Source organism: Eufriesea mexicana, unplaced genomic scaffold (assembly GCF_001483705.2).
Source record: "Eufriesea mexicana isolate 0111107269 unplaced genomic scaffold, ASM148370v2 scaffold474474821, whole genome shotgun sequence".
NCBI classification, from domain to species: Eukaryota; Metazoa; Arthropoda; class Insecta; order Hymenoptera; family Apidae; genus Eufriesea; species Eufriesea mexicana.
Window position 1 is genome coordinate 293178 of NW_016907964.1, and position 23296 is coordinate 316473.

Sequence of the window (23296 nt, forward strand, 5' to 3'; positions counted from 1 at the left end):
TATTTGAATTTTTTTAAATTTCTTTATGAATGCGCAACATATATATTATTAAATGTATTTCACTCATATTTTAAACACGTGACTTTATATTCGAAAGCATTGTGAAAAAAGGTTATAATCTTACATCTGTGAAGATAGAAATCTGTGAATTTATTTTCAAACGGAAAATATTACTATTCAATGTAATTATATAGAAAAATTTATTAAATTTTATTAAGTAGCATTTTTAAAATGCCTAACAACAAAGAAGAAAAACAGTAAGTTATATATAAAAATACTAATAATAAAGTAAAATAGAAAAAGAAAAAATCGTTAACCACTATAAAAAATTTCAGATATGGTTTAATTTTACCTAAAAAACAACAATATATTACTCCAAAGGTTAACAATGTATTTGGTGATAATAATGACTCAGATGAGGAAGATGGTACAGATTGGGTTAAAAGAGCTCTGCAAGCAGAAGGAGAAAAAAATAAAATGAAAAAGCAAACAAAGCTAAATATGCAAAAAGCTTTAAAAGAAGACCCAACAATATTTCAATATGATGAAGTATATGATGATATAGAAAGAATAAAAGATCAGTCTAAAACTGCAAAAGATGAGAAAAAAAAGCCAAGATATATTCAAAATCTTTTAAAAGCTGCTGAGCGAAGAAAAAAAGAACAAGAATATAGGATAGAAAGAATGGTCCAAAAAGAACGTGAAGCAGAGGGAACAATGTATGCAGATAAAGAAAGTTTTGTTACTTCTGCTTATAGAGCAAAATTAGAAGAATTTAAACGAATGGAAGAAGAAGAAAACAAAATGGATAGATTAGAAGCTATTGCAGATGTCAAAAAACAACAAGATATGTCAGGATTTTATAGACATTTATATGTGCAGACTATTCAATCTCCAGAAAAACTTAATGTTAAGAATAATATAAGTAGTGATAAAACTAATTTAGATAATAATTTAGAAAATGTTAATAAAGAGGCAGAGAATAAAGAACAAATTAAAAGTAAAGAAGTAAAAAAAAATAGACAATATAGGCAAAGGATAATAGAAGAAGATAGTGATATTGAGATTGAAATTGAAGCAGATGTTTTAATTGAACAAACATTACAAAATAAAGCAAAAATTATTTTGCCTGAAAAACGTAAAGATATTGAAGAGGAACCTGGAAAAACAGAATCTGGTGCTAAGAAACAAAAGCAACAAACTGAAGATATTAAACCTGAAGAAATTAAATCTAATGAAGTTAAAATAGAGAAGACTCTAAATACAAAAAATGTTGAACAAATAGTAAAAAATTGTAAAAACGATGATGAAACTGAAAGAGAAAATATTAGTGCAAAAGCAAAAATAGAAGCAGAAAAAAAGGAACGTTCTAAAATTTGGGAAAAAAGAACAATTGGGCCTGTATTTGAAGCAGCATTGCAAAGATATTATGTTAGAAAATCTATGAGATTATCAACTGTATAATTTATCATAATTATAAATTTTGTACATGGGAGAGGGCATTCATGTGCGTGTAAGGTTCTAAATAACTTTGACATTATTTTGTTTAGAAAAACATATTCATAGGATAGAATATCAAAACTTTTTTGTTTAATATGGTACTTATAATATAAAAATTAAAAAATTATAAAATAATTAAAAGTTGTATAGAAAATCCATTAATGGTACATTATATTCTAGAAGAATATCCATTGTTCATAATATAATGTATGAATTTCTATACATAATGATGGCACATTATGATTATAATACATCTCTTTTATTTCTAAAATATTAATATGTAGTAATAAATTCATATACACTTTTATTAATTCTTAAATTATTTTAAGTATTACACATAACTTTTGATATTTAAAAAGTATTACTTTAAAATGCTTGTAAAATTTTTTATGATAAAATTATACATAAATTATTATATAATTTGTACAATTTAAATATTTCATTGTTAAGTAAAAGAATAAGTTACGTTATTTAGTTTTAATCAGATGAAATAAGTTGTGGCTTCATATGTCCGCTATCACTTAAACTTTTTAGTGTTACTGTTCCATTAGAACGAATGGATATCCATGTAATACTTCCATGATTTAAACTTAAACGTAACCAACCTTCAGGTGGAAATTGCAATGCTCTAAAAAAAGTAATAAATAAAAATTTATTAATACTTTGTATTAATATGAACGTGATTCTAATATAATAATATATTACCGGCATACAAAATATCTAATAATATTTGCATGGCAAACAAGTATAATATATGAATCCTTTTTCTGATTAGGTTCTGGGCGGTGAAAATATTTTCTAAATGCAGCTTCTATTCTAGGTCCATCTTTATAAACCTAAAATATTAATATAACATTATAATATAATATACAAAAACTAAAAATTGTTATAATAATATAATATACCTACAACTACTTCAGAATTTTGTACATTAATTGGTGGATCAGGAGCAATTGGGATACCTTCACTAAGAACCGAATCTTCTTTAACTGTTATATTTTTAAGATATTTTTCTATAATTTGAGCAGTTTCTTTGGCTCGAACTATTGTTGATTGTATAATCAAAGAATATGGTAATCCTAATTCTTGTAATCGTTTTCCTGTTGCCTCTGCTTGTTGTCTACCTTTATGACATTTTAAAATTTGATAATTATTAATGACTGTTAATAACTGACTTTTAATATATTCTGCAGTAATTTTATATATACAATATTTCATATATATATACAATGAAAAAATTTAATGTAATTATATATTAAAAATTATTCATAAAAAAATATGATATAATATAATTAACATATGGAAGATACCAACCAAGAGTTGTAAGTATTCGATCTGATTTTGTTATGCCTTTTGTATTATATTGGCCATGGCGAATTAAAATTATGTGATGTTTCACACTTGATTGCCTTCTAATTGAACTTTCCTCACGTGACTCTTTATTAGTTTCATTATCAAATTTTGTTACATTTGTTAACCATTCTGGATGTCGTCTATAAATGAATGCAACAAATTACAAATCAAATTTTCAAATAATAGAAACAACAGATTAAAAATAAAAATATGGAATATTTTGTACAAATACTGGAATCTTAAGTAAATAGCAAAAAAGATTTATAAATATTATAATGTTTATTGTATTTCAGAATTAAAATAAAAGTAACATGAATTCTTTATTTATCAAATGAACTTTCTACTTAAAAATAAGATTGTCTTATTTACTTAAAATGAAAAAAAATACAATTTAAGTTATATTTATTATATAAAATATATTTATTAAAGAAAATTTATGTTATTTAGTTAACTACAACATAAAAAGAAACAAAGAAAGAATATTAATCATTTATTGATTTATAAAATCAATGATAATTTCATAAATAATTATGATAGAAATAAAAATCTAACCTATCCCAATTATGGTCCCATTTGCCCCAGAAGGAAGGAGTTGTTGTCCAAGAATGCTGTTTTTGTGTCAGTTGAGTATAATCATTATCATTTGGATAATAAAGCACTGCACCACCGATTGCACCAAATCCAGCAATCCATTTCTTTAAATCTAAACGTATAGGCATTGTTATAACGAATACTGTAATCAAATATTTTTAACGATTTAAACCAATGCTGCTTATATGTAGAATGTTTCTGTATTCTCTAGCTATTCGTCTTCTTTTATAATAGTCACAAAAATTAACAAACACATTTTCATAAAAAGAAAGATTGAATATTGTTATAATATAATTAAATATACGACTAATAAGAAGTTCCTAACATTTTAAAATTTTATTTCAATAACAACTTATAATCATTATCTCTAGTATAGCAGTAAATTTAAAGTAACTCTCTTAGTATTTTCATAAATTTTTTTTATTACTATAATAAAGTGATTCGTTATTAAAGTAGAACAATATTAAGATAATATAATTTAACACAAATTTAAGAATTCAAATATAATTTAATAATTTTTGTTTTACAAAGTAATTCATTTGAATACATATGTGTGTATACATATATGCGCGCGCATACATAATATGTATAGTACACAATATATATGATTTTAAATTAGACGATATATCTTTAAAATATCTTTACAAATTAGGTTTAATAATATAATGTATTATAGATTAATAAATTACAATATTTATTCTGCTTTAGTTTTTTTTTAACAATGTATTTAAATGATACACAAACTAATAAGGAGAGTGCAAGTCCTTCGGGTCACCGATTTAGTTGAAACTTTGCAGGTTTGTAGACATCGTCTAGCGATTTAAGAAAATTTATCATTATAGGCGCAATTACTCAATAGTTTTTGAGATATTTACGATTAAAGTTTTATTACTTCATGAATTAAAGATTTATTTTTACTCGTTTTACAGTCGAATTGTGGTCGAATGGTGACATTCAAATATTCCTATGCTTGAGGTCCTGGTTCGATTTCTGGCCCATGTATGCCTATTTTATGTTCCTATTATTTTTTCGAGTATTTGGTCCAAAATCATAGATGGCGCTGATCGCTGGCGGTAAAATTTTTCATTTTAATAGACAATAAAAATTTAACATCTTAATAAATCAATTCGGCAGTAGAAAATTAATAAATTTTGAAGTTTCTGTAATTAATTCACGAACATTTATAGCTGCACAGCAAAGTTGGAATTATAGGCAACATTCTTATATAATATTTAATTTAATAATTAATACTTACATGAGCGATAGATTTTGTATTTCCTGTATCTAATGATTATTTATATTTTCGTTTTATTTATGTAGTAAATAAGATTGCTATAGAAAACTGTTTTTCATGCATAGTATTCTTATTATTCTGTAATAAATATATACTAGCATAAGAGAGCGTAAAAAATAAATTTCTTTATTAAGAAATTTTAGTTACAATTGTTTATTTACAATGTTTTCATAGGCGAAAAATGAATACAAAATAAAAAATAGATTGAAAAAAAAAAACTACCAACCATGGACGGGAATCGAATAATTCCACTTGAAAACTAGTGTAAATATATCTATAATTAACGAAGTAATAAAATTTTAATTATACCTATTTCAAAAACTATTGAGTAATTGCGGCTATAATGACATATATTCTTGAACTGCATGACGAAATCTACAAACTTGCAAAGTTTCAACTAAATCGGTGACTCGAAGGATTTGCACTCTCCTTGTAACATTTTAAATATTCGTATTTTTCATACGTGTTCATAATTTGTTATGAAAAATATTTTATACAAAAAGAATAGAATTAATAGGTTATTGAAATTGTAATATACACATTTGTGTCTTAATATAATATATAGTTTTTGTTTTAATTTTTTATTGCATTTTCATTTTAACCTTTAAATTTGATTATTTCTTAAATTATTTGTTATCCAATAAAAATATGTCATATAAAACCTATTCTATTCCAAAAGGAGTATTTTATGAGAGATATAGTTCTTACGTAGGTTGAGATATCTAATGATAATATTTTATGTAAATATCAGTCTTTAAATGTGGTTCATAATATTTAAAAAGTATTTATTTCTCACGTTTAAACCTTTATGAATAAAATAAAGTTGGTTAAAAATATATTCTTGTAAATGTTGCACATTAAAAATAATATGAAATTAAGAAATGGAAATGTCTTTTAATTAAATAAAAAAATATGTTGTTAAATTTAATTATGAAATAAGTTGTGGTTTCATGTGTCCAGTATCACCAAAAGCCCATAATTTTACAATACCACTAGGATAAATAATAATCCACGTAATACTAGCATGATTTAAACTTAAACGCAACCAACTTTCTGCTGGAAATTGCAATACTCTGAAATAAATAATAATATTTAAAAAAAAGCGTTCAAAACAAGTCAATAACATATATAATGTAATTTACCTGCATACAAAATATCTAATAACATTTGCATGACAAACAAGAATTGTATAAGAATCTGTTTTTTGATTGAAATCTGCACGATGAAAATATTTTCTGAATGCTGCTTCTATTCTAGGTCCATCTCTATAAAACTAAAATATATTAATGTGCACTATATGCACTATTAGTTTAAATAGATGTAGTGCAACTTTTTTAAAAATAGATGTATAATATTTTTAAATTCATTTGAATAATAATATATTTACATTTACTTCAGGTTTCCAATTAGGTGATGGTGGTTCAGGTTGTATTGGTGAACCTTCATTAAGAAGCGAATCACATTTTACAGCTACGTTTGGAAGTGTCTTTTCTATAATTTCAGCAGTTTCTTGTGCCCGTGTCATTGTTGAATGTATAAGTGAAGTATATGGCAAACCTAATTCTTGTAATCTTTTTCCTGTTGCATCAGCTTGTTGTCTACCTTTATAACATATTAAATGTTTTATACAATATTATATTTAAAACTAAAAAAACTAAATACTATTAAATTTTATTTCAAGCATAATAACTTTATATAAAGCTTACATTATGCAAAAATGATAGGTATAAACAATTTTTGATTAGTACTAGCAAATCAAATTTAATAATTATTAAAATGTAAGCAATATATAGGTATACATAAAATATAAAAAAGAATAATATAAAATGCAAGTAATATAAAACCGAGATTTGTGAGTGTCCTATCTGCATCTGTTTTAGCTTCTACATTATACTGTCCATGACGAATTAAAATTATGTGGTGCATAACTTTTGTTGTTTTGCTTATTAATTGTTTATCATACGTATTTTGATTTGATTCATTATTTATTTTCATTGGATTTATTAAACCTCTTGGATCTCGTCTATAAGTAAAATCATATATGAAGAGAATAATAAATAATTAATTAAAAATAGATATAGAAGAATGTAAAGAAAGAACATAATAAAAGTAAATAAAAAGATATTTTCCATTGTCATTACTTTTTAGATATTTTATTAGTTATATAAATAATAACTTAAATGTAAAAAATTAGTTTTATGTGGATATTCAACAACACATAGTAGACAACAACTATTTAACATATATATTTATTTAATGAAATATCAACGAAGCAATAGTTTTATGTAAAAATTTTATACAGAATAAAAAATTATGCGTTATTTATAAAGAGATAAACAAAAATGTTTCTAATTTTAATGAATCAATTATTTATTAACATAAAATTTAACACATGTTTATATTTATTTATCTATTTATTTATAGCACATAATAAAAAAAAAATAAAATAGAATTTTGATTACATATCACTAATATACTAAAATATTTCTACAAATAACAATAACAATTAGAAAAAATATAACCTATCCCAGTTATAATCCCAAGACGAAGAAAATGCTATTTTAGACTTGTGCATTTGTGATAATTCACTATTGTTATCATTATCATCATCATTTGAATAAAAGACCATTGCACTACCTAATGCACCAAATCCTACGACCCATTTTTTCAAATTAGAACGTATAAACATCACTGCACAAATTACTAGAATCAAATTTAAATGACTTAAATCAGTATTATTAAAATCAAGTATACACTGAATTATCTATGGCGGTACCATAGATGTAGTGTAAGATAGATGAAATATACAATAATATATATATGTTTATATAATCTTAGGCAATTCAGTAACGGAATCTTACATGTATTTATTTCTCTCTCCAATTACCTTTTTCGTGCCTTTTGTCTACGTTAACGTCATTAAAAAGACTCTCGAAATTAATGTTGTCAACAAATTTTAAATATTACACACTATCTAACATATTACATAATATAGGTTTTTAGTATTATACTATTTCCTTAATACGAATAGGAACAAAAAAACACTAAAACTTTACTTGAATAACATGTATTGATATGTAGAATATTTAAAAAAATACATATTTTAGTAACTACAATTACTTTGATAGTATAATTGTTCAAAAAATATTCATAGTTTATAAACAACATAATACTATTTAATATTAGACAATTTCATTTGGACTTTATATTAATAGTAAAAAATTCAGTCTTTATTTCAATTTGCTTATAACTTTTCAAAAACTATATCTAATTACAATTTTAACTACTTATTATTATTAAAAATTATCAAAAATATATTTATGTTAAATACATTACTTTAAATGAAATTTTATTGTTTTATTATCTTATCTTTAATTTTACACATATAATATTTTTATAATTTTTATTGATAGGAATCCATTAAGAGATTACCATCTTTATCTTTAAGACGTATTCTACCATTTGAATAACGTGTTTCTTGTGTACCATCAAGATAAATTAGTTTAATAGTACCATCAGGATATTCTCGTCTCTAAATCATATATAAATGTATAAATTATATAAATACATATCTTGAAGGAACTAAAAAATGTATTTATTTTTAACAAAATGTCATAGTTGTTTATTACCTTATGAGAATTAGTATGTATTTCACGTTGACCATTTGGTAGTGTAAGAATTCTTTCACCATTAGTAAGAATTTGAATTAATGTTCCATCTGGCAATGTCCATTTTTCAACACCATCTGATTCTAAAATTCGTAATGAGCCATCTGGAAATGATACTTCCACTGTACCATTGTGTGATCGTCTTTCTACTTGGCCACTATACAATAACCAAAATAACATTTACTGTGTAATAAATTTTTATATGCTAGAGTTTGTTATTAAATAATAAATTTATATAACAACTTACTCTGCAAATTCTAAGATTTCTAAACCATCTGGCATTGTTGTATGCCATGTTTGTGTTGAAGCATAAAAGTACTTTATTTTTCCATCTTTATTAGTTTCACGAATATCTCCATTATAATATATTAATTTAGTTATACCTTGATCAGGAAATATCTTCTTAATATTTCCATTTGGGAATTGATATTCAATAGAACCATCACTATGCTTGCTCTGAATTATACTCTGTTTGTCTATATTAGTTTTATTTTGACAAAATAAAGATGTATCTTCTATATATTTATTAGATGATTTATTTGGTGATATTAATATCAAATCTTTTTTACGCTTTCCATCACATGGTTCTATAGGAAATGTAGAACATATATAACTGTTTTGCATATATAATTGAATATTGTCATCAGTACTGTTATGATTAGAAGGTATATCACCTTCTTTATATGATTTTTCACAATTATCTTTTATAACATTTGTTTTACTGTCTAATATTTTTAATTTACTATTTAGAATTGATTTAGATTCACTTAAATTTTCAGAAGTATTAAATTGCTCTTGTATTTCTGTTAAATCCAATGTTGCTTCTTTTATTAAGTTTTCATATAAATTTCGTTTTTTTACGACATCTACCATAGTTTGACTTTTTTGTGATTTATCATTCATTATATTGTTATTATCATTATAATTATCTTCTTTTGCTTCTGCTATAGTGTGACTATTAACTGTGTCCATTGTTTCCAACATTGATTCTACCAATTTTTGATCATCATCTAATAAAGCATCATTCATTTTGTGAGACTTTTTAAACTGCATGTTAAGCTGTTTATTAATTTGATGAATTGCTCTTGTATTTGTAGAACTTCCACATTTTACTTTATTTCTAACATTATTTTTCTTTAAATTTTGTAGTCTTTCTATTTCTTGTTTTAATTTTGAATTTTCCATTTTTAATATTCTCATTTGACACTTATGTCTAGATTGAGCTGCATTCCATCTACTTTCCTTTATATGCATCTCTTCTGTTAATTTTACTATTTCTTGTTTTAAATTTTGAATTTCTTGTCTTTCTAGTTTACTTTGTTGAGCTTTTTCTTGTGAATCTCGCATTCTATTTTCTAATGCAGCTTTTTCACGTGCTAGTTTTTTTCTTTCTTCTTGTAAGCATTCTTCTACATGTTTTCTATTTTCTTCAAAACTTTTTTCTTTTTGTGCATACTCTTTACATATATTTTTATAATCTTCATGTAATTTCTTACGTTGTGTAGATAAAGCTGCATTTTCTTTACGAAATATACTAATTTCTTGCTCAAGTTCTAGTAAACGATTTTTTAAAAGTTCTGATTTAAAAATGGATCCGTTTGTTTCTTGTAATTCTTTTTTATTTTCTTGATCTTCAGTTACAATTACATCATTGTAATTATTTCCACATTCACTTTCTTTTCCATTTTCATATTTTTTTGTATATTTTTTAAATGTTTCAATATTACAAGAGTTATCACTTTTCCGTGATGTTGAATCATTTTCATTATATTTACATAAAGAACTCATTTCATTATTAGAAGTTTGATCCTCAATATTTGATAATTCTAATTCATCTTTATATTGATGTATATCTGTATTACAAGTAGATTTATTTTGTTTTATATTTTGACAGCTTTGTGTCTCATAATTTAATTTTTGCATTTTGTTTTTCATTATTACACAAGACTGTGGTATTTTAAATGGTATTGATGAATCTATTGTAGATATTTCTGGAGTTGAAAAATCACTCCAAGCCTTTTCATCTGAAAAATTTGTTGTTACTAATGATTCAGTTGATATACTTGATGTATCTGTTAATCCAATTGTTTTATATTCATTATATTCAGAGAATCTAACATGAAGACTAACATCTACTTCGTTATCATCTTCAATGGCAAGGGCATCACAAAAGTTTTGTTTATCACACGTAGATTGAATCTGATCTTTTAGTAACATGTACTTGTTTCCATTTGCATCTGTTGTATTGTTTTCTTTATCTTGTAAAAGCATTTCATTATCATGAATGATTTTTTGATTCATAAAACCTAGAAAATCACAGTGAGTACCAGTATCTTTACTGGACTTCATACATTTATTAGACTTTAAAACAGATTGTTCTTTAAGTATCTTATTTATTGGAGTAACCTGTTTTATACTACACATATTATTTTCTGTTCTATATCCAGCATTTTTTACTTTAAATGGTGTTGATTGTTGTAAGAAAGCAATAACTGCACTAGATGTGGAACAAAAGCTAGAATTCTCAGCTTTTTCTTCTAGTAATTCAAATATTCTTACTTCTTCCAATTCCTTTTGAGTTCCAGAATGAAAATCTGGAGTATTTAATTCAATTGTATTTTTCATTTCATTAACATAATCCTTCAAATAAATAGTAGAAGTATTAGAATCAGATTTACTACAAACCTTTTTCTTTGGCAATGGAATATTTTGTAAACATAAATGTTTTTGTTCTATACTTGTACAATGTGTACCTTTTGATAATTGTGCATTCTTCAAACATTTTGTAGTTTTATTGGACTTATTTTTATTTTTAGAACATTTAGAACCAAATCGTGTATTACTAGTGAATAAAGCAGTATGTGATCTTGCTTTTGACGTAGTAAGTTGTTTGTGTTGATTTAATTTAAATCGAGTTAAACCTTCTCCTTTTTTTAGAAATGGTTTCTTAACTTTATTCTCTGAACTAGCAATAGATTTTTCAGAAGGTTCATTTTCACTATTTTTCAATTTTTCTTCAAGTAATGTATGAAAATCTTTTTTAGGAGAAAGAATTGGAATATCATCAATACAAATATGATTAATAACTATTTTATCAGGTGGTAGTGGTGCTATTCCATCTGTAGTAAACTGTTTTATTTGTTTTTCTTCTTTTGGAGAAATTATTAAATTTATTTTATCTTTTACATTAGACATTATTTTATCTTTTGGATGTCTTTTTATATGATTTTCAATATTAATTGCATCTTCAATAAACTTTTTTCTAGGAGAATGTTGCTGAGAAATTATGTTTTCAAAACTATTATTTATATTTTGATTAACAGACAGTTCGTTATTATTTATTACTTGTATTTCTGATTCATCATGTAATGTAATTAAATTTTTATTATTATCAGTAATTTTAATAGCTTTATTCGAATTATTTATATTTAATGCATCTTCATTAAGATCAAGTTCTTGTATTGATAGCTCAAGTGCTTTATACATACTATCTTGTTTTTGAGTTAACATTTCTCTTTGTATCTGTTGCTGTTTTAATAATCGTTCCTGTTGTTCTAACTGCCACTGTCTCAGTTTTTGTAAACGTTCAACTACAGATGCTTCTAAATCCATTTTTTGAATAACATGGAATGTATAATAACTTTAATGTGTAAAAACTATTTATTTCATTTGAAAGTAATAAGTACTGCAATGACCTATGTACATATCTATATATACACATACATATATATATAAATGCACACATATAGAGAAATATAAATCATTCTATAATATTATAAAAATATGGCATAATTTATAGTTTTATAATTCTTTAATTTATTAAATATTTGAAATCGCAATTTAATGAAAAATATTTTGTTCCTTAAGTTAGAATTATAAAATTCTAAGTATTAAGTATTAAGTATTTTATTATTTAAAAATTAAAAAATATAACCCTGCCTCTCACACCCTTATATGTATATTTATATTATCAAATAATTAATTATCTAAAATTAAAATATTTATATTTCCATGTACCTTTAAGTAAAAAAGATTTATAAAAGTGAACGTAATATATCACAAATTAAATTCGTTAAATTCATTAATATATTTTTAGATAAACTCGCGAAGTATTTTTTTTTTTCACCATAAAATCAGATGACAACTCGAAAATAATGTATATGCATGTGTATAATATAATTTGAATTTGTAACGTAATAAAACAGTTACCTACATTGATTACAAATATTTGATTGGTTGTTTGAAAAAGTATACATATAACAATATAAAAATAACTAATGATTTTATATTTTACCAAAGATGCATAATTATCTGTCATTATTCAAAAGAATGAAATATATACATTTTTAAACTTTCTTAAACGTTATATATTTTAGTTCTTTTTAACTCAACAAATATTTCTAAAAGAGAAAAAGAGAGAAATAGAGAAAGAGTGAGAGAGAAAAAGCGCGCGCGCAATAGAGCAATAAAATTACTTTTAATGTTACAAATATTTTGAAAATTAGAAATATATATATATATTTTTTTTTTCATTTGTTTACTAAATAAGTAATACATCTATTAAATTAAATTAGGTTAAATAGAATACTTTTTTTAAGACGTCTATCATATTATAATATAAAGAATAATATAAAGAATAAAAGAATAATAAACATAATTATGTAAAAATAATTACAATTTGAATCTTTTGTATAATAAAAAAATTATTGTCATATTTAAAAGTTCATATGTAATAATTTTAATGTATCTAATTCCTTGATATCTTTTTATTATTAAAATTTGTATAAGTATGATGTTATATATTTTAAATATTACATAAATTTATTGCATTTATAAAATCATTACAAAGAAGTTTTATTTTTATTGTAAAATTATATTTTGATATGTAATACCTTTTAAGTTATAACATATATATCTTTAAATTAATTTTTGTATTGTGCTAAATTAACGTAATTTAATTAATGTCAAATTTTATAATAGTACAATCTTATTAAAAATTGTAATTATAAAAATAGCAAATCAATCTTCAAAAATTTCCACTAATATTTTTTAAATAATCTCAAAATATATAAGATATATTTTGTACACACTACACATACGTAATATAATTGAAATATAACAAATATAATTTATGTTACCAAATAAATGCAAGAATTAAGACAGTTTAATATAAAAATGTTTAAATATAATAAAATTAATCATAATAAAGCAAAATAGGTACAAGAAATTGAATATTAATATGATTAAGTTTCGTACGCTACTCTGTAATAAACATATTGGAGAATGTTTAAAACTTAATGTTTCAAAGACTTTCTTAAAACAAATTGCTGCGAAAATGATACTAATTTATAAAATTTTTAATTAGTATGTTCATAGCAACATAGACAACTGCAATATCTTATTAACAAGTAATACAACATTTTCGTTTTAGATTTTTATTAGAATAATAATACAAATGTACAGGACGTTCCATACTATGTAAAAATTATTGCAGTAATGGATTGAAAACATAAAAATGCAAAAAATATTCATATAAACATATGTATGGTATAAACTTGTTTTTAAGTTATAAATTAGTTTAAGTTGCAACTTTTTTATGAATGGGTGTAGCATAGTTAGATATCTATTACACCAGACACTTTTTTACATAGTACTCTTTTTATAAGATTCACCTTTACACAGTTTTTCTTTAAACACTTTCTACTCATTTTTACATGATTTTTTAATATGTTTGTTTAACAAGTTGTTTTTTCTATTGTTTTCTTTAGTGTAACAGTTTTATACTTTGTTACAAATCAGTTATTTTATAATTTTTTACGTCATAAAGTTTTAAATCGTAACGGTTTTCTTTTACATGGATTTTTTTTACACTATACGTATCTTCCATGTAAAAACAATCCTAGGTGTATTTATTTGGAAGATTTAAAGATGATGAAATTGAACTAATTTCTAAATACTATTGAGTATTACTAATATCATAAATACTATATTTTACACGTAGATTGTATTCAATTAAAAAAAATATAATTAATGTGGATTAGCAATAATTGTAATTCTTATGAAATTATTCGAGCAATTAAATGACAAATAAATATCTTATGTATGAACTTGTAAACTGTAATGCAGTCAAAGCTGAACTTCTGTGCCTATAAATCTTTATAATACTCGTCATTATACAAATAATACATTATCCTCTGAGTAATTTTCGTGATAGTAAATGAGCAACTCCTATAATTTATAGAGGACCATAACTTGAAAACGAGGTCATATTCATAATATTCGTAATCATTTTTTTCACCATTTTTGAATCCTCAATTTGATATTGCAATACATCACGTAGTATGGAACAACCTGTATATACATATACACACATACATACATACTCATAGACATGTATATATATGTATATAAAGTCGTAATATTTTATAAAAAATATACTTGTGTATTTACTGAAATATTTTATTGTAAAATTAATGTAATTAGTCTTTAATAATTCAATTAAAAGTATAAATGAATGATAAACATTTCATCAACTACTTTTATGATAAATTTTTATGGTAAATGTTAAAATATTTCATAACTAAATTTGTGAGTAAAAATACTCATTTTTCATTTAAAAATTCATGCAATAAATTTGCGATATTAAGCATGATGTAAAATTCACTTCATTGAACATAAAATCTGAAAAGATCTATACTATAATTGTAAATGTCTATTCAATTTCTTTGTTAGTATCCATAAACATTTATAACGTATTTTATCAATTAATTAAACACGAAAAGCAATATTAAATATAACTAAGAAATGTCCATTATTTTGAAATATAATTCTGCTATGTGTTTTAAAAATAATGTACTTGTTTACGAAAAGTGAAAATTAGTCTGTAACTATACGTCGATATTTTCTATTAGGAGGGAACACTTCTTCATCTTCATCTTTGTCAGCCGAAAGGAAAGGATCATCATAGGCATAATTTGGTGCCCATTTTAATAACAATTTTTCAAAAAATTCTTCTAAATTTCGTGCTTCTTGATACACTTGTGATTCAACCTAAATAAAATAAAAATATATATATATGTGTATTTGTACAAAAATGTTATATTTTATTGTACATGCTTATAAATATAAATTCTTTAATAAAACTTACAGGATTGTATGTAAAAGCATTTTTAAACATCAGCCTGATGTCTGCCATTACTTGTCTTAAATCTGTATAATGATTTGGATGCTCAGGTTTTAATTTATCTCTAATTACATCTAGTGCAATTGGTTTCTTTATGATACGATGATAGTCAACTATCTGATAATAACAAATAAAATGATTACTTTCGTTTTCAATGTTTTTTAGATAAATAAATTTTTATACAACAAATTTACCTCACTAGATACTACTTCACGGAAAGGTAAGCTTTGCTCATATTGACAATAAAGTTCTAATACAATTCTTTGTGCAATCCGTAATTCTTTTGCACTCATTATGTTTGGTCTTTTTTCTCCTGGTGGGTCATCTGAGCAATCTAATACATTTGTACATAACATACATTGCCAAGTTTCACTTTCACTAGTACATAAAGAATTTATTAGTAATAATAAAAAGATGAATATTATTACCCTATACTATCTGTACACTCACTCAGGAAACGATTTTAAACTAGGAATGTGACAGTACAAGTGGAAGACTTTTGGGCATTTATCACAACATAGTACTGCATCTCCTCCATCCATGCATACTGCACACCAGTCTTCATTAGGATCATCCTTTGCCATGGATGTTGCAGTATTTTTTGAATTATCTATTGAACATATAATTGTATACATACATTTAGTCAGTTGTGTAAATACATTAACAAATATTTTTAATAAGAATCACATATTTGTGTTCTTTCTATTATTATTTCTTCTTAGGATGTCATTATTTTAAAATATTAAATTACCTGCTGAATTTTCAGTCATTGGATTCATTCCTTCATCAGTTGAACTATCAACCTGGGCAGAATCTAATTGGTTTCGTTGAGCTTCTGGTATTACTACGATTCCATTACTATCTAATTTTGCGATAGTAAGCATTAGGTCATTTAAAGATTTTTGACAAAATTTGTCTAAACTCTTTTCAGTTTCATCTGATTTTCCAGGAGGCACAGGACTAGGAGTTTTAGGTACTGATGAACTGACCGTATGACCAACAGATACTAAATTTTGTGATTGAGGTGGATTATCAGAAGCAGTAGTTGTTTGTGTATTATATTTTTGATTTGTATTTGATTGCTGATTTTTTAATGTTATCTTGTATGTATCATTAGTAGGAACTGACATGGAAGGTGTATTTGATTGATGACGAGAAGTATAAAAAGGAAGACAAGGATTGACATTTTGGGGTATATGCCAACGTGCTGTAGTTGGTTGTTGCATAGGATAATTCATATGTTGTGTAGATGGAGAAATAGGATTACATTGCTGAAGCCTTATATTAGATACCATAGATGTATTTGTTGGTTGATACGCAGGTGGTGGTACTGGTCGTTGGGAATTGTTTGAAGGATATCTATAAGGTGGCAATCGATATGATACATGATTTGTAGAAGGTCGAAAAGGTGGAGGATTATGTGCAAGAAGTCCACGTAGACTTGTGTTTTGTCCCAGTTGATCTATGTGAACTTGTTGATGAGGATGAGTAGACGATGTTACTTGTTGATGACAGCTTCCCAAAGGACGTTGTTGCATCATTATTGATTGCTGTAGTCTGTTGTTAAAATTAACTGTATATGGTACACGTGGTTGATGTGTTTGTGGTGATGACCGAGGTGGCATATTATTCATAGGATAATGTATATAATTTTGTGATTGTGTTTGTTGTTGCTGTTGAGATGCTATATGAAGAGGCACTTGTTGATAGGAATTTTGTTGCATACTATTAGACTGTTGTGTTACAGCAGGTAATTGTGCAGCTATAGTAGAACCATCCATATGTGCATTTGACAGATTTGTTGTTTGCTTTTGATCCGTCTGTGATTCATTATATGATATAGATGGTGGATTTATTCCACCTAATGGAGATATTGAAGGATATACTCTACCATCCACTACTATTGCACCAATTGATGATACCACTAAAATTAAAAAAAGTAAATATTTAAATTTGTACACATAAAATATTGATTAGGATACTGTAATTAAAAATAAACTAAATAAGATTAGCTTGTAGCAATATCATAAACTACCTATTTAATAACATATAATTAAGCACCTATTATTATTAATTTAACCTTTTATCAAATCTGGTACTTTCTCCAAGGATAAGTGAATTCTAACTGGTATTTCTGGATTTGGAATGTCAGCACGTCTACTTTTTATTCTTTGTAAATGACTTGTAACAGATCTGCAAAAAATTATGAAACATTTATATTTATACCCTCTAGTATTCACAAACAGTATCAATACATACTTTTTACTATAAAGTAATTCCATATCTGAACCCTTTTTTAAGGCATGTGATACAAATTGTATACAATGATCAGTAAGTTTTGATAATTGATCTAAAGCAACTTTTTTTTCATTTAATGTATTTTGTTTTTGGTCACAAACTTCATTTAAACGCATAACTAATTGTTTTCCTCGTGTATTAATTGCATTTGTTAATCTGTGTAAAAAAAATATGACAAAATAATTAATTTTATTTCATTAAAGCTTTCAATATAAAATTCATAACTTACTGCACCACCATTTGTGTTATGTCTTGCACCAAATTTTTCTTTTTTTCTAAGATAAGGACTTGTCTATCTTCTATAACCTTCATTGCACTTTTCAATAAAACTCGTTTATAACTATAATAGAAATAAATTAAAAATATATATTAATATAAATAATTTGAAAAAGAAATAATCTTAACGCTCATAAAACATTTAAAAAAAAGTATAAGTATAAAAGAATTACCTCACTTCTTTAAGTAAAGTTGATACAGAAGTACGGGTTTCAGCAGCAATTTCATGAATAAATTTGTACTTATGATCTCTGTGTTCACTTAGCTGACAATCCCTACAAGTAAGTTTATCACATGTTTGACAAAATAAAGATAACTGTTCATGTGAATGAATCGTACAAAATAAATAGCCAGGTATTTTTTTGTTGCATTTTTTGACATTATCCCTATCATTGGTGACTTCATCCTTTGGTTTAATTGTGTGATCTTTTGTTATTTTTAATCTCTGATGTGCCTTTAACAAAAAATTAAAAAATTAAAGAAATTATTATTTTACTACTGAAGAAATGATGTAATATGTTATTATGTGGCATTTTTATTACCATAACACAGTTTTGACATATAAATTCTTCACATTCCACACACCAACTTGTGGCAGTAGCATTATCATGACAACTGGTACATTTTTTTTCTTCCTCTGTTTCTTTAGATTCATCATCAGTACCTGGGCTATTATCTTCCTCTATAAATTTTGACAAAAATCTATTTTCAATTAAGTTTTCTGCTTGTGTGGTGACATTACATATTTGACAAGCAATCACATTACTTTCCACTGCAAGAATATATATTTTTAGTTAATATTCAAAGCTTAATTTATATAATATAATACACACATATTTTATAAATTATAATATTACTAAAATGTATTAATATCAATTAGTATTTTATATTATTAATATACTTTCAAAAACTCATTCATTAAAATTATAATTTCTACAAAGAATAATTTCAATATTCTATTGAGTGTTTGATTAAAAAATTATTATCCCTACTTACATTTCAAACTTACTACAATGGAATATAACGAAATGTGCTTTCAATTAAAAATTTAATAAAATAAGTATGAAAATATGTATTGTTACTGTTGCTGTTCAAAATAGATGAAATGTTCGAATATTTAAAAGCATTATTATATGAATATTAAAAATCTATTTAAAAATAATGTGTTATAACTCCCAGAATTTAAAAAACTAGAAAATATAAATGTATGATATAGTCTTACACAAAACATCCACGTCGACTGATGTGTTGTGATCGCTGAGTTTACTATTGACACATGTCGAACATGCAGCATGTAAACATTCTAAAAGTCTTGGGTCATCACCAAAAGTAAATGTTTTTCCACAAAACACACATTTTGATAAAAATGCACGTGTCTCATTTTCTTGGCCCTCAGTTGTACATTCGATACGCTGTTCACACTCTTCCTCAATGCAAACGCCCTGTACTTGCGATTGTTGCATTTCCTGCTTCGCGCCAGTTTGATCAAGTGGTTCTTCTTTAATCGTCGCTATTGGACCTGTTGTTAATAACTCATTCGTTCGAGTTTCCATGTTAAAATTATCAAGGTATGAACGGCTACACACAAGAATCGGTTTTATATTTTATGAAAATATATCTTTCTTAAACCATGTAGCGCCATGGTCCACCATGCTATATACTCCACTCTAATTGCAATTACTATAGTTAGGTAAGAAACTCGATGGCGGGCTTTTACGTATAGTGGCGTCCTCTAAGATAAGAATTTTGATTCTAGACATTTTAGTCATTTTCATGATAATTAAATCAAATTTCTTTTTAATGTTATTAAAATAAGTTAATAGAAATTTTGTAATTTAATAAACTGTATTATACGCAATCTTTTTCTCAAATCCTTCTTATCTAATAATAGTAACTCTTTTATTTAGAAGATAAAATAATACCTTTTAAGTAGTCCATTTTATAGGGAATTTTAATTTTTATCATTTTCATATGGTAAATACATATATTTATTATGTGAAAGTTTAATACATAATACTGTGTAAAGTGTAATAAAAAGGGTTAGAAATCCTGATTCACTTTGTACTTTTGAAATATGCATTTAGATAAAACACATTCAGGTAGATTTTATTAAATAGAAAAGCTTTAACTTTATCATCTTAAATCAGTATAAAATAAATATTTACTTTACATAATTTTTTCACGTTATTTATACGATGTTAATATTATAACAATGAACATTAATGTTTTTTAACAATTTATTTATTTTTTTACTAAAGACTAGTATTTTTTAAATTTACTTGTTAAAATGATTAAAAATTGAAAAGATAAGTCGGATGTTTTTGATGCTATAAATTGAAATTTACTTGATATTTGTTTTTAATTTTAATTATATATATGTAATGTTTAGGTATATTTTCCTTTAACAATGGAGAAAATAATAACCTTAATAACGATGAAAGTGATGATAGTATACAAATGTCATTAAATGATAGCAGTTTAGACTATAGTGATGATACAGAAAGTGAAAATGAAGAATATTTTGATTCAAATAATGATTCAGTTTCTACTCGTACAAGTAAGTTTTATACAATTTGGTGTTTAAATGTTCTAAATTTAATTAACTTAACTAGTAGTTAATGTTGTAATGTCTATTTTCAATTACTTGTTACATTATGAATATGTAATGTGTATATTTGTTATTAAAGGTAGCAATACTGTACCAATTTTAAATGAAGATGAAGAAAAAGATGAAGTTATAAAAGCAATAATTAGATCAGGAAATATAAATACAAATCATCCTCCATCTATTACAATGGAAGATCATGTAGTAGATATATGTTTTCATCCTAATGCAGAAATGATCGCTGTAGCTAATATTGTAGGAGATGTATACTTGTAAATTTTGAACTTAATAATATTACATAATTAATATATTAAAAATAATTTTTAATATTTTAATCTTTATATAAATTTTTTTACATGGTAGATATAAGTATAACAATACAGAAACAAAACTGATATCAACTTTGGAATTACATCTTAAAGCATGTCGTGATATAGAATTTAATGAAACTGGTTCAGTTTTATTTTCTACTGCAAAAGATTTATCTATAATGCTCACTGATCTTGAAACTGAAAAATTAGTAAGAATTTATGAAAATGCACATGAGTAAGTGTATAACCATAATAGATAAGCATAGGTATTATTAATTGATGTTTTATTTATTTTAGGGAGCCAATATATACAATGACAGTAATTGGAGAACATATGTTTGCAACTGGAGATGATGATGGCGTAGTTAAAGGTATGTTATATTTGTATAGTTTATTTTTTAGTATACACATATTTAATTCAGTGTACATATATTTTAAGTGTGGGATCTTCGACAAAGAGGGAATATACCTGTATTTTCATTAAAAAAAATGGAAGATTATATAAGTGCTATCATAACAAATAGAGAAGCAAAATATTTAATCTGTGCAAGTGGGGATGGATCTCTTACTACATTTAATATACCAGGAAAGAAACTACATGTTCAAGTAAGTACAAATAAATTGATACCTAATTGTGTGTAACTATATATAACCGGTTTATTAGTCAGAAGAGTATGAAGAGGAATTGACATGTCTTGGCTTATTTAAATCTGAAACAAAAATCTTGGTTGCTACAAGTAAAGGAAAAATGTATGTATATAACTGGGGAGAATTTGGTTTTCACTCTGACGAGTTTCCAAATTTAACTAAGAAATCTATAAACTGTATGATTCCAATTACTGAAAATGTTGTGATAACAGGAGGAGAAGATGGAGTACTCAGGTAAAATATAATTTAAGGTTTAATATATATTTTGTTTCCACATATTAAATAAAATGGTATGTATATTTATTATATTAATAAATAGAGCAAGCAGCTTATTTCCACATCATCATCTTGGTATAGTAGGACAACATAATCTTTCTATTGAAGCAGTTGATGTTAATAGTGATGGAACTTTAATTGCATCTTCTGCACATGATAATGATATCAAGTTTTGGAATGTACAATACTTTGAAACTTTAGATATCAGTGTAAATGTGAAAGGTGGAAAACAGAAGCAGTTAAAATGTAATCTACCAAGTAGTAAAGTTGATAATGTATCTTCTTTTTTCTCTGATCTTTAGTAAAAGAAATAAAAATAATAATAAACTATTATAAATGTGTTATAAATTTATAGACAACTAAATTGTATTACACAGATAATGCTGAGATAATATATTTCCATAAATATGCACCTAATTGACAGATAACATATACATATTGATTATTATATGTATAGTAAAAAATTGAACACAGTATTATATCTTTCAAAGACAAGAATAATAAAATATATATTATTTTAGTGAGTTACATATGAAGTTTTTAAACTATAATTATTCTTTGTTTTGTAGTCTATATTTTCCAAATTTTAAATTTTCATAAAAATTAAGTAGAAAGAAAAATATACTTCATATGTATGTTTACATCAAATATTATACATTACTTTTTAATACTTTTAATGTTGCAAAATAAAAATTATGTAAGAGAGTAAATTTTATACTTAGCAATCATTTATACTTATTTTTATATATCCATTAAAGCGTAAAAATATTTGTATAAATTAATTATATAATAAATAATAAATTGTTACTATTTATTAATTAGGTACTGTAATAGCAGTAACCAAAAATTATTTTTCAATTTCATCTTTCAATTTTGTACCTTATTTAATATAATTAATAACAAGTTAAATGAGCATTATCTTTTTAGAATTGATTTTTTATGCAAAAATAAAACCAAAATTTTTGTCATTTATCCATTTCGTGTTTCTATTTGATTGTATACTCAACAGTTGAATTTTTTACACATTTACTGTATAATTATTATAAAAACAAACATTAAAAATGACAAAAAACGTACGATTGAATATTAAGGTACAAATTTTAGAACTATAATTAGGTAGATATTGCATTGCATAATTTAAAAATTACAATAAAATTTTTTTATCATACAATTGTTTTATATTTTTAAGACAATAGAAAATTCTACTAAATATAAATTATGTTTGTTTGTACATACAAAATGTATCTACAAAAAGACTTTCAAAATAATGAAAAAAATTCATGAAATTTTCAT

At 24.5% G+C, this 23296-nt stretch overlaps 6 protein-coding genes across 6 annotated transcripts; 2 read left to right on the forward strand and 4 right to left on the reverse strand.

Moving 5' to 3' along the window:
* Window positions 1-175: 175 nt before the first annotated feature.
* Window positions 176-1496, forward strand: LOC108548551 (nuclear speckle splicing regulatory protein 1). The gene is made up of 2 exons (XM_017901569.1): window positions 176-257; window positions 336-1496. The coding sequence occupies exons 1-2, from the start codon at window positions 232-234 to the stop codon at window positions 1462-1464; spliced, it is 1155 nt and encodes a 384-aa protein (XP_017757058.1). The 5' UTR covers window positions 176-231; the 3' UTR covers window positions 1465-1496.
* Window positions 1497-1977: 481 nt separating this feature from the next.
* On the reverse strand, window positions 1978-3625 carry LOC108548349 (serine/threonine-protein phosphatase PGAM5, mitochondrial). Its single transcript, XM_017901247.1, has 5 exons — window positions 3406-3625; window positions 2815-2993; window positions 2410-2624; window positions 2206-2336; window positions 1978-2128 (listed from the first exon to the last, which is right to left on the reverse strand). The coding sequence occupies exons 1-5, from the start codon at window positions 3570-3572 to the stop codon at window positions 1978-1980; spliced, it is 843 nt and encodes a 280-aa protein (XP_017756736.1). The 5' UTR covers window positions 3573-3625.
* Window positions 3626-5666: 2041 nt separating this feature from the next.
* On the reverse strand, window positions 5667-7453 carry LOC108548456 (serine/threonine-protein phosphatase PGAM5, mitochondrial). The gene is made up of 5 exons (XM_017901391.1): window positions 7261-7453; window positions 6583-6761; window positions 6126-6340; window positions 5881-6011; window positions 5667-5811 (listed from the first exon to the last, which is right to left on the reverse strand). Exons 1-5 carry the CDS (start codon window positions 7425-7427, stop codon window positions 5667-5669), a joined length of 837 nt encoding a protein of 278 aa, XP_017756880.1. The 5' UTR covers window positions 7428-7453.
* Window positions 7454-8141: 688 nt separating this feature from the next.
* Sas-4 (spindle assembly abnormal 4) lies at window positions 8142-12021 on the reverse strand. The gene is made up of 3 exons (XM_017901378.1): window positions 8654-12021; window positions 8368-8563; window positions 8142-8270 (listed from the first exon to the last, which is right to left on the reverse strand). Exons 1-3 carry the CDS (start codon window positions 12016-12018, stop codon window positions 8142-8144), a joined length of 3690 nt encoding a protein of 1229 aa, XP_017756867.1. The 5' UTR covers window positions 12019-12021.
* A 3261-nt stretch (window positions 12022-15282) lies between these two features.
* Window positions 15283-19811, reverse strand: LOC108548385 (E3 ubiquitin-protein ligase TRIM33). The gene is made up of 11 exons (XM_017901304.1): window positions 19386-19811; window positions 18706-18935; window positions 18337-18617; window positions 18117-18227; window positions 17849-18043; window positions 17670-17782; window positions 16341-17513; window positions 16040-16199; window positions 15784-15967; window positions 15554-15706; window positions 15283-15456 (listed from the first exon to the last, which is right to left on the reverse strand). The coding sequence occupies exons 1-11, from the start codon at window positions 19714-19716 to the stop codon at window positions 15283-15285; spliced, it is 3105 nt and encodes a 1034-aa protein (XP_017756793.1). The 5' UTR covers window positions 19717-19811.
* Window positions 19812-20237: 426 nt separating this feature from the next.
* Window positions 20238-22305, forward strand: LOC108548353 (WD repeat-containing protein 55 homolog). The gene is made up of 8 exons (XM_017901259.1): window positions 20238-20262; window positions 20553-20720; window positions 20851-21040; window positions 21132-21314; window positions 21377-21450; window positions 21519-21685; window positions 21744-21961; window positions 22047-22305. Exons 1-8 carry the CDS (start codon window positions 20238-20240, stop codon window positions 22303-22305), a joined length of 1284 nt encoding a protein of 427 aa, XP_017756748.1.
* Window positions 22306-23296: the final 991 nt, after the last annotated feature.

Bases quoted from the DNA above. Each gene is read 5' to 3' on its own strand.
- LOC108548551 (XM_017901569.1), top strand. From the start codon at position 232: ATGCCTAACAACAAAGAAGAAAAACA. The intron at 258-335 runs GTAAGTTATATA...AAAAAATTTCAG, and splicing joins AACAACAAAGAAGAAAAACA to ATATGGTTTAATTTTACCTA.
- LOC108548349 (XM_017901247.1), bottom strand. From the start codon at position 3,572: ATGCCTATACGTTTAGATTTAAAGAAATGGATTGCTGGATTTGGTGCA. The intron at 2,994-3,405 runs GTTAGATTTTTA...ATTCATTTATAG, and splicing joins TGGGACCATAATTGGGATAG to ACGACATCCAGAATGGTTAA. The intron at 2,337-2,409 runs GTAGGTATATTA...TTAATATTTTAG, and splicing joins TACAAAATTCTGAAGTAGTT to GTTTATAAAGATGGACCTAG.
- LOC108548456 (XM_017901391.1), bottom strand. From the start codon at position 7,427: ATGTTTATACGTTCTAATTTGAAAAAATGGGTCGTAGGATTTGGTGCA. The intron at 6,762-7,260 runs GTTATATTTTTT...TTTTACTTATAG, and splicing joins TGGGATTATAACTGGGATAG to ACGAGATCCAAGAGGTTTAA. The intron at 6,341-6,582 runs GTTTTATATTAC...TATGTTATAAAG, and splicing joins TAGGACACTCACAAATCTCG to GTAGACAACAAGCTGATGCA.
- Sas-4 (XM_017901378.1), bottom strand. From the start codon at position 12,018: ATGGATTTAGAAGCATCTGTAGTTGAACGTTTACAAAAACTGAGACAG. The intron at 8,564-8,653 runs GTAAGTTGTTAT...GTTATTGTATAG, and splicing joins GAAATCTTAGAATTTGCAGA to TGGCCAAGTAGAAAGACGAT. The intron at 8,271-8,367 runs GTAATAAACAAC...TATATGATTTAG, and splicing joins TACATACTAATTCTCATAAG to AGACGAGAATATCCTGATGG.
- LOC108548385 (XM_017901304.1), bottom strand. From the start codon at position 19,716: ATGGAAACTCGAACGAATGAGTTATTAACAACAGGTCCAATAGCGACG. The intron at 17,783-17,848 runs GTATGTATTGAT...AATTTTTTGCAG, and splicing joins GAATTACTTTATAGTAAAAA to ATCTGTTACAAGTCATTTAC. The intron at 15,457-15,553 runs GTAAGTTTTATT...TATTTTATTTAG, and splicing joins ATGCTTTTACATACAATCCT to GTTGAATCACAAGTGTATCA.
- LOC108548353 (XM_017901259.1), top strand. From the start codon at position 20,238: ATGCATTTAGATAAAACACATTCAG. The intron at 20,263-20,552 runs GTAGATTTTATT...TGTAATGTTTAG, and splicing joins TTTAGATAAAACACATTCAG to GTATATTTTCCTTTAACAAT. The intron at 21,315-21,376 runs GTAAGTGTATAA...TATTTATTTTAG, and splicing joins ATTTATGAAAATGCACATGA to GGAGCCAATATATACAATGA.